This window comes from Papilio polytes, unplaced genomic scaffold, assembly GCF_000836215.1.
Source record: "Papilio polytes unplaced genomic scaffold, Ppol_1.0 DF821511.1, whole genome shotgun sequence".
NCBI classification, from domain to species: domain Eukaryota; kingdom Metazoa; phylum Arthropoda; class Insecta; order Lepidoptera; family Papilionidae; genus Papilio; species Papilio polytes.
The window spans coordinates 2435120-2444755 of record NW_013527693.1 but is presented as its reverse complement, the minus strand read 5'-3'; the positions used below and the strand labels follow the sequence as shown (position 1 = coordinate 2444755).

General features: G+C 32.0%; 3 protein-coding genes across 3 annotated transcripts in view; 1 reads left to right on the top strand and 2 right to left on the bottom strand.

The window, feature by feature from the left end:
- Nucleotides 1-320: 320 nt before the first annotated feature.
- LOC106108613 (ADP-ribosylation factor 1) lies at nucleotides 321-5117 on the bottom strand. The gene is made up of 6 exons (XM_013289865.1): nucleotides 5095-5117; nucleotides 4819-4985; nucleotides 4302-4469; nucleotides 3429-3538; nucleotides 2533-2658; nucleotides 321-1803 (listed from the first exon to the last, which is right to left on the bottom strand). The coding sequence occupies exons 1-6, from the start codon at nucleotides 5100-5102 to the stop codon at nucleotides 1639-1641; spliced, it is 744 nt and encodes a 247-aa protein (XP_013145319.1). The 5' UTR covers nucleotides 5103-5117; the 3' UTR covers nucleotides 321-1638.
- Nucleotides 5118-5556: 439 nt separating this feature from the next.
- On the top strand, nucleotides 5557-8777 carry LOC106108607 (putative methyltransferase NSUN6). The gene is made up of 7 exons (XM_013289853.1): nucleotides 5557-5852; nucleotides 6024-6219; nucleotides 6535-6691; nucleotides 6903-7110; nucleotides 7595-7882; nucleotides 8205-8386; nucleotides 8648-8777. The coding sequence occupies exons 1-7, from the start codon at nucleotides 5742-5744 to the stop codon at nucleotides 8751-8753; spliced, it is 1248 nt and encodes a 415-aa protein (XP_013145307.1). The 5' UTR covers nucleotides 5557-5741; the 3' UTR covers nucleotides 8754-8777.
- Nucleotides 8775-9636, bottom strand: part of LOC106108609 (cytochrome P450 9e2-like) — a 5885-nt gene continuing 5023 nt past the window's right edge. The window contains exons 8-9 of the mRNA XM_013289855.1: nucleotides 9401-9636; nucleotides 8775-8960 (exon numbers count right to left, since the gene is read on the bottom strand). The exon at nucleotides 9401-9636 is cut by the window's right edge and continues 8 nt beyond it. Coding sequence (XP_013145309.1) covers nucleotides 8797-8960; nucleotides 9401-9636 — 400 coding nt within the window. The 3' untranslated portion in view covers nucleotides 8775-8796. The remainder of the gene's footprint in view (nucleotides 8961-9400) is intronic.

The following is a 9636-nucleotide window of genomic DNA, read 5'->3' as shown; positions in this document are numbered from 1 at the left end:
AAAATCAATAAATGCAACACACGACTCTATTCTATATATTTGTGTTTGTACATACTTCTTAAACGTTAACTAAAATAATAATGAGATTAAGTTTAAATATTGACTAAAAAATAAAACAAGTATAATGATTCTTGGTTTCGTAATTAAAAGTCAATTATTTCTAATCATTAGAATAATTGAATTTTATTAATATTGTATGTAAAAGTGTGTTATTGATTCTAGATAGAATAATCATTCTAAATTTTTCAAAATCATTATTTGGAAAGAAAGAGAAAGTTTTTAGAATTTCGAGGTAGATTTCGTTTAGAAAAAAACCAAAATTGGTGAGGATACTTTATTCCATAATACAGCATAAGAGAAACCGGAATGTCACATATCGCTTCTTCACTTATCTCCTTGATTTCCGTGAAAATAAAAAAAACTATCCATCGCACGTCCTACATCATTATATCCTTGACAGGGTGTCAACAATTTTTTCTAAATCATTATAAAAACGCTAAGTTATAATTAATTGTGTATGATCAAAAAACATCCCAGTCCGAGTTCCCATTGCAGGGAACACTAGATCTGTAGACATGTGTTATATCATTACAAATACCTAAAACTAATCGGTTCGTCATGAGAAATCAAATAAATGCAGGTCCATCACAACAAGCCATCTCCGTAAGTATTAATATGTAATGTTTTTTGAATGTAAAATACATAACAGCTTACGCTACCTACTTAACTTCAATCAAAATAAACATAATACAAGTCATACAAATTATAAATGTCTGAAATTCCATTGAGTTTTAGGGGAAGGAATACCGTCCGAGCAATGTGAATAGGTTTCAGCCGAGGTGGGATATATTGTGGCACTTGAAAATAATCTCCTTGTTATGAACGGAAATAGCTCACAGTGGGAAACACCAAGCACACGACCTTTAGGATAATCAGGTTAAAGACAAAGGAATAAACTATATTACAAGCTGACCTGAGAACTTTATTCTTGATTCATGTGACAAACAGAAGACAGCAGGCACACTAATACATTCCACAAGCACTGCAGTTGTTAGATACGGTCCACTAATTAACTAATAGAGTGAATATTGAAAGTCGTATATGTGAATTAACTTTAAATACTTTATTACGACAACTTATTCCACATTATAGTATACATATAAAACATGTTATGCTGTGATTCTTTATCACGAGTCAGCTACGAACCTATCCACATCACAATGCACGACCACTGCTTAAGTGTACACTGATCCACTGTTGTATTGATTATTGTAAACAAAAAAAATATTGTAATTTAGCAAACTTTACACTCTATCGTTTGTTCCACGTCATCAGAGCACGAACAAACAACGCATCCTTTGAGATGTGGAACACAGTTAACGCTACTCACAGTCCCACCTCCGGATAATTTGTACACTGATTATACTTTGAAACTGTTAATTGCAAGGGATTCAAAGGGAACGGTTACACAAACTGTTAGGTCGAGGGTAGCAAGTTGAGCGAGAATGCGATGCAGCTCGGTCACCGGGTGACGCATTACATTTATGAATCCGCACATAATACATTGTATTCATTTATAGCAAATAAAGTTAACATATCTTAAACCATAGTCTCTTTCAGTAATCAGATTGTCTGTGGTTAGCGGTTGGCGTTCTTCAGCTGGTTGGAGAGCCAGTCGAGCCCCTCGTAGAGGCCGTCGCCGGAGGTGGCGCACGTCGCCTGGATGTACCAGTTGCGGTTGCGCAGCGAGTGCAGCCCCAGCTTGTCCGTGATCTCCGCCGCGTTCATCGCGTTCGGCAGATCCTACAACACGCACACACACGTTGCAACACTACACTGTACTATACCTACATAGCACATTATATGTAATGAAGTAACCCTTCTCTAGATGTGAGAAAATGTAACCATTTACAATGAGATATCAAAAACGATCTAGTAAAAAAAACTCAATGACCCATTAGTGCTTTAACTTGAATTTGTTGGCTAATCAAAAATAACAAGAAAATATAACAAAACATTTCTCCAAAATGAAATAGGAAAATGAGACTGTGGTGCCCTTAAGCATTTAAATAAGACAGTCTCATTGCCACTGAATATTCCTACTTTCTCTAATAACTTACACTGAGAAAAGATTTCTTAACATCTGAACAAGTTAAGATTATTGTATTGAAATTAATTTATGAAGTGCAAAACTGTGAAAGAAACAATGAAAATTCTTTGGATGTCTTTGCATTTAGTTACATGTGAACTATATTGGCATTTATGCTTGCAAGATGTAAATGATATAAAAATTAACACAATTTTATACGAAGTACCAGAAAATTTATTCAATGTTGTCTTTTTTCAAACAATAGATGCAAAGTGCCTGATATTAAATCATTAACTAATTATTCAACTTGAGCATACAATACAATCTGTACTGTGTTATGTAACAAAGGACAAAAAAAACAAATTTGCATATTTTACATCTAACAACATTTGAAAAATGTAATAAAATTATTTCAATAATTAGAATGATACAAATTATCTGACCTGTTTGTTTGCAAAGATGAGAAGTACAGCATCTCGTAGTTCATCTTCACTTAACATCCGCATGAGTTCTTCGCGCGCCTCGCCAATACGCTCTCGGTCGTTACTGTCTACTACAAAGATGAGACCCTAAAAGAAAATTATTAAATTGTAAAAACAAACACACCAAGTTATTATTACATATTACTGAATGCCGTTGAACTTGGATGTTTCCATTACTCTTTTGTCCACTTTTATAAAAAAAAGTTACACTTAATTAACAACTTTAGATTATGTACTATAGATACTTCCTTCCTCTTTACTCAATAGAAGGTGTGAAAATCTTGTGAGGAAACATGATTTACACAACTTTGTCAATTGTCACAAAAATCAAGAAGAGCACTGAGGGTTGATCAACCTGTACTGTACTTGGACACTGTGTACTTTGTTCTTTGTACTGTGTACCTTATATGACCAAGTGTGTGACCTCTTAAATAATTACATAACTCTTTACATATTTAAGTAATAATATTGTTGTCAAAAGTGACCTAAGAAGAGAAAGTATTCATAGACCAGTCAGTTAGTCAATAAGTAATGAAATCATGATAATCATTACCAAACATTTGAATACAAGTAACATAATTGCCAAATGACACACCCACATAAAAATGATAAAAGCATTTATCTACAGGCTAATAAATTTTCATAGCATTACACATTCACTTATTAGGTAAAATTATTGACCTAAAAACTTAAAACAATAAATTACTAATCTCCACTAGAATGCTTTGAAAAAAAAGGTTGATGCAATTTGACATATAATCTATGCAACAGTTTTTTATATGAATTAAAAGGTGAGCCTATAATGTTCAAAACTTCATCTCCTATTATATCAAAATAATATTATTAAATTTAATTACCTGTGTATTTTGGAAGTAATGCCTCCACAGTGGTCTGATTTTGTCTTGACCACCGACATCCCATACGGTGAAACTGATGTTTTTGTACTCTACAGTTTCAACATTAAACCCTGAAACAATATACCTACATTTTAGTTTTTTAATTGAAGTGGGATAATAACAGAATGACCACCTAGTTTCATTAACAAGTAAAAAACCACAGCCCAGTCTTCTAAATTCAAGTAGTTAAAAAGATTTAAAAAAAAGAAGAATATTACCCCTTTCTCTAAATCCCCTTCTCTTAGATATATACTTCTTTATCCTATACCTTATAAGAAAAGGGATATTACGGTGAACTCTTCTAAACTAACAAAATGCAATCAAAATATACTATACATGACTAAATAATAATTTCATAGATATTTGCCTATTCCTCTGATCAAGGCATAAGATAGTTGTAATTTCACAAAGCTTTGATTATAACACAAAACATTAATTGCACAATTACAAATCATAATCTTAACTTTCACTTTTTATGGCCAAAAGTTGAGGTAACATTTAAACTACACAAATTTAATGTCTTTATAAGACCAATTTAATTCAGGTTATGTTACTATTATAGGCTAGATGCTAATATATCCTTGATTACATTCATAAAATATATTATCTATGAAGAAAATGCAGTTACATATGTTTACATGTGTACACTTGTTTATCATATATTAAATGAAACAAAGTACATTTTGGCATCTTTCCATGGTAGAAAAATTAATTTAAAATTAACAATAAATGTAGCTTAAATTCAGATATGAAATACTTATATACTGAACTTTAAAAAATTACAAATATTTGGATACTAACAAAATTGCTAAAATACAAATAATTAGTACTTACCAATAGTAGGAATTGTTGTAACAATTTCGCCTAATTTTAGTTTGTATAGAATTGTAGTTTTACCAGCGGCGTCGAGACCCACCATCAATATTCTCATTTCTTTTTTGCCGAATAGGCCTTTAAATAAATTTGCAAACATATTCCCCATTTTGCAGCTTTTTAAGTCGTCTGAAAGAGAAATTATTAAGTTATTAAATGAAATCTCTCTGACTCATCCGTCAGACTACGTTACTTTTAATCAATGATAATGACATGGCAGCTCAACACCAATAACCAGATTTCTTGTAATACAATTGTTAGTAATACCTTAAGTTAATATGCACCTCTGACTTTCAAATTATAACACCGTCGAACTACACAATTCAATTAGTTTTACTACGACTAATTTGGACAAAGATTGACACCGCTGTTGATACCTCCGCTACCACCCAGGGTTTACGATGGTGAAAATCATCAGATACAAGTGCGGAAGAAATAAAAACTATATATTTACAAATAATTTTATAAATGTACTTACATTTTCGGAAGCAAATATACGAAATATGACGAAAAACGCTACAATTCAATAAAGTCTCTACAAATCGCTGGATGTCAAAATGGCGGCGAACGTGGAAGTTGTTCGTGCTTATGCCACGTATCGACGAAAAAGTGGCCAGTGTGAAAATAGGAGTAGTTAAAATATTTCTGGAAAATATGAATGCTGAAAATATTGCTAGGCATGATTGTTAATTTCCAATAACCCATAATTAGGTACTTGTGACATTAATTGGGGACATTCTATCTTCATATTGACCTGAGCATAATTTAAGTCCAATCTTCATAAATAAGCGCAAACTATAGGATTTTGGCTAATTTTCTTTAGAGTTTACTTACAACGAACTGAGAAGAGCTTAGTATGATCCTACAAGGACAGGGACAGTAAAGATACTATGACTTCACATTAAATGTCTATTATTGTTGGTTCATCTTTTCTTCATATACCTCCTGCACCTTCTTCATAATTTCTATAACGTACGTACCAATGCAAGGCTGCAATAAATTGCCTACCGATTGTAGAGTAGGATTTCACAAACTGAACTTAAAACTTAAAAAAAAACGTTTTTAACGCAGTCTTAAAGCCTTCACACAGCTCAACATATTGATAGATGATTTTGATGCATGATTGATAGATGTCTGTTTTTGTTATAGTTTTCGAACGAAATTTGAAAGTTCAAGTTCAAATTTCAATTTAAATCTGACGTTGACAATTGACATGACATCTATTTTTTATGTTTTTGTTTGATGATATCAGTTTTATTTTAATTTTTATGCTTAACTTAATTATCTTAACTGTCTACTTTCGATTACATTAAGCAATATATATTATGGTGTCAAATAATAAATACATTAAAATTATGTGCACAACCCTAACCTGCTAAACATCAAAATTCAACACTCAAGATGTTGAATAAAATAACGAAGTGGCTTTCGGAAACCCCAGATTTCACATCATTTAGAATTAATAGATTGAAAGAATTTGATATAAAAAATATGAAAGACCATTTAGAAACAGTAAGTTCTACGAAATACCTTGTCATATCTCTCAATAGCACTTTACTCCTAAATCCTGAATGAATGATGACACTTTTCAATATTACTAGCCTAGCATTGCTATTAAACATACCCATTTTGCTGTTAGTAAATATGTTTGTTAATTTTTCTATGTAATCTAAAATGTTTCAGCAAAGTCACGAATTAGGTGTGAAGCAAATACCCAATACGTATTTATTAAAAGAAGATTGCCTCATTATTGAAAAGTGGCCAGAAAATGTTATCCTAGAAAAATCTAAAAATGGAGTAATAGTTGATGTTTCCTGTGCAATTGCAGTACTAAGAGGTGCTCATGTTTTTGCACCAGGAGTGTTAGCTCTTCCAACTAGTGAGTATGACACTTTATCTCTAATTGTTTGTAGCATGATGATCAAATGACCATCTTATACAACTATAAAATTTATTATCAAGTTTTTAACTTAGTATAAAAAAAAATTAAAATCATCTTACTATTTACAAATCCAATGCTTCATTACTTCCACTTAACACCAGTTACATACTAGCAAAAGCTATTATATAGTTACTTTTCCTTGACTATTCTCTAAAATAAATTATCAAGACTATGTCACTTTTTTTACTAAAGAACAATTATTAAACCTAATCATTGTATTTAAGATTTTAAAATGAAATTTTAATGTTTCAGGTTGTAAGTTAAATGAGAGAGTTGATGTGTATGGAGATTTAGATCGTCAATGTAAAAGAGGTCTCAAAGTTCCTTATGAAGGCAGAAAAATGTATGTTGGAACAGGTTATTTGAAAATGCAACGATATCAATTGTTTGATAATGGTGTCCAGCCAAGGTATAATTTTATGATATGAAATAATAAATCACACTGTCCTTTTAACAAAAAATATTTAATACAATACAAAAAATTCCTTATTGACAGATAGTAAAAATTATGGTTCTATAAATTATTTTGATAAGATTTACTGATTACCTAAAGAACTTGAACTGTACAGTGTTTAATTCCATAATTTGAGTACTTCTGAATAATTTGTTATATTTTTCAGTGGTATTGCCATACACATGTTGCTACCAGCTTCAAGGTTGCCAGTTATAAATGAATCTATTTACCCAGAGGGGCATATTTTATTACAAAACCTTCCATCAATTGTAGTTGGCTGGGTTCTAAATGCAAAGCCTGATGAGCATATTCTAGATATGTGTGCAGCGCCTGGAAATAAAACAACACATTTGGCTGAGATGTCAAATAATCAGGTAATTGTTATAATCTGTACTTAATATAATAAAATGTGTACACACACTTCTTAGTTATGTAAGATGTCAGCAATCACAGTACCTATTTATTAATTCTTTCTTTAATAAAAAGCCCACACTTACAACACACTTTAGGCTATACATTTTAACACTCTTAAACATACGGGGGAAAATGTTGGACAAAATTGTCATGTGAGAAAGAGACAAAAACTTCAAGCATCATAAAACCAAGATTGCCGTGGTGATGGTAATTGGTAGCCAATGTTAACAGTCATTGTTGTAATTTGTGCATTTTTTCATTACCGCTTGCAATTGAAAGTTATAACAATGTAAACAATACATTAAAGATTTTATAACTTCAAGCAGATGATGCCGCACAGGAAGAGCTAGTGAGTTTATATGCAGTGAACATTGTTATAAAATTATTTCTTATATAAATTAAGAGTTTATTAATTTTGTAATGATAGCCCGTGACTTTTTTCAGGCACATATAATAGCTTTGGATAAAACAAAACAGAAGATAGACAGGATAAGTAAAAACTTAGATGCACATGGGATAACTTGTGTCAAAGTATTCCCTTTTAACTCTGAAAAATGTTACACTGATAGTGAGGGAGAAATCAATGAGCCACCATTTCCATTGAATAGTTTTGATAAAGTGCTTTTAGATGCTCCGTGCAGTGGCTTGGGTCAGAGACCCCAGTTGGCTAATAATATTACCCCAAAGATGTTACAATCATATAAACATGTGCAAAGAAAATTGTTTGAAGCGGCAAGTATATTTAGTCTTATTTATTTTAATTAACAACCTTTAAATCTCGACTTAATTTATTTTTTTATCTAATTGTCACCCGTGCCTCAGTCCACGCAAAATTTAAAAAAAGATACTAATCTTTTTTTTTTAAATTCTGCATGGACTATGTCTTCTTCCAGACTATCTACATATAGTGCTACATGCTAAGCCAATTTTTAATAAAATTTGTTACACCATTTTACATATATCTTTTAAGAAACATCCATACATCTCAACTTTCGCATTTATATGAATGTATAGATAGTAATACTGTATTAATATTTTTTATTTTTATTTTCAGGCAATCAAAGCCTTAAAAGTTGATGGAATACTTGTATACAGTACATGTACAATAACTGAAGAAGAAAATGAAAGGATGGTTGCATGGGTTTTAGAAAAACATCCGAATATGCAGTTGGTTCCCGCTGAACCACTTCTCGGAGGTCCAGGTTTACCTAATGTCGGGTTGTCCAATGAACAAAGGTACATATTTCAAATATATTTATTGATAAATCTTAAACATTCACCATACTTTTATATTCAGATTATGATCTTATTTAAATAATACTGTAGATAGTTCTAGACGATATTAAAAGCATCCTATAATTAATATAAAAGCTTGCATATACATTTCTGTAAAGAATAGTATTATCAACATTTTTAGTTAAATTGTAACATTTATGCTTGACTTAAATATTGAATATGTTTTTTTCTAATGTTTGGTTAATTATGAATTGTTTCCAGAATTATGGTACAACGTTTTGGACCCGAAAATGACCCACTAAGGCAAGTTGATGACATTTACAAAAATAGTATAGGATTTTTTATCGCCAAGTTTATTAAAAAATAATTTTAACACACAAAAACAAATGTAAATAAATGTAAAAAATGATTTATAATTTTTCTATTTTCACCCATAAACCGGAAGCGGGTTTTAAAAGTAAAGAATCCATGTCTATGGAGACAGGATTTTCAGTCTTTGGACACGGAGAGAACTTGAAATTCTTCAATAATGATACCATCGCTATCTTGGCAGATATCATCGCGAAACGCATACCTGGAAAATCAATTTATATTAATACCCAAAAATTTATTTACTTGTATCTTATTGTATATCTTATGTAACTTTTGCATTAAACGAATTTAGCTTGCTAAATTGAATATTATAAAATAATTAAATAATTACTTTATTTAGTAAAATTATGTGATTCAAATAGCGAGTGGCATGTTTCGACCACATCATTAATATCAACGTCCGATGGGACATTGGTGAAGCACTATTTTTTTTTTCTTAATGTAATTCTATAAATAAACACAAATATGACTAACAAAAATGCTTTAAAATATTAGCCTCGCGATCCCATCCTACTGACCCTGACAGTGTCCCCCACTCGGTCGCATTCGGCTGCATTCGGCTGCATTCGGCCGCACTCGCGCTGTATCGTCTGTTAACGTGACGTCACGAGCCTATCTCCCAATTGTACACGTTATACGTACCAATACAGTTTCTGGGTCCAGCTCCAAACGCCAAGTATAGATGCGAAGGTCTGTTCTTCCTCTCCTCCCCCATGAACCTCTCCGGCCTGAAGGTGTGCGGCTCGGGGTATATGTCCTCGTCCATGTGCACGCCGTACAGCGGCACCACCACCACCTGCCTCGCCTCTATCTTCACATTTGTACCCGGCAGGATGTAATCCTTCGTACAGACTCTGTCTATCTTCGATAGTGGCGGG

What these genes read in the sequence shown, in the direction of transcription:
- LOC106108607 (XM_013289853.1), top strand. Translation starts at nt 5,742, where the DNA reads ATGTTGAATAAAATAACGAAGTGGCTTTCGGAAACCCCAGATTTCACA. An exon ending in TGAAAGACCATTTAGAAACA is followed by an intron (nt 5,853 to 6,023) that starts GTAAGTTCTACG and finishes AAAATGTTTCAG; the next exon opens with CAAAGTCACGAATTAGGTGT. An exon ending in AGTGTTAGCTCTTCCAACTA is followed by an intron (nt 6,220 to 6,534) that starts GTGAGTATGACA and finishes TTAATGTTTCAG; the next exon opens with GTTGTAAGTTAAATGAGAGA.
- LOC106108613 (XM_013289865.1), bottom strand. An exon ending in GTATATTTGCTTCCGAAAAT is followed by an intron (nt 4,470 to 4,818) that starts GTAAGTACATTT and finishes TTTCTCTTTCAG; the next exon opens with ACGACTTAAAAAGCTGCAAA. An exon ending in TACAACAATTCCTACTATTG is followed by an intron (nt 3,539 to 4,301) that starts GTAAGTACTAAT and finishes ATATTGTTTCAG; the next exon opens with GGTTTAATGTTGAAACTGTA.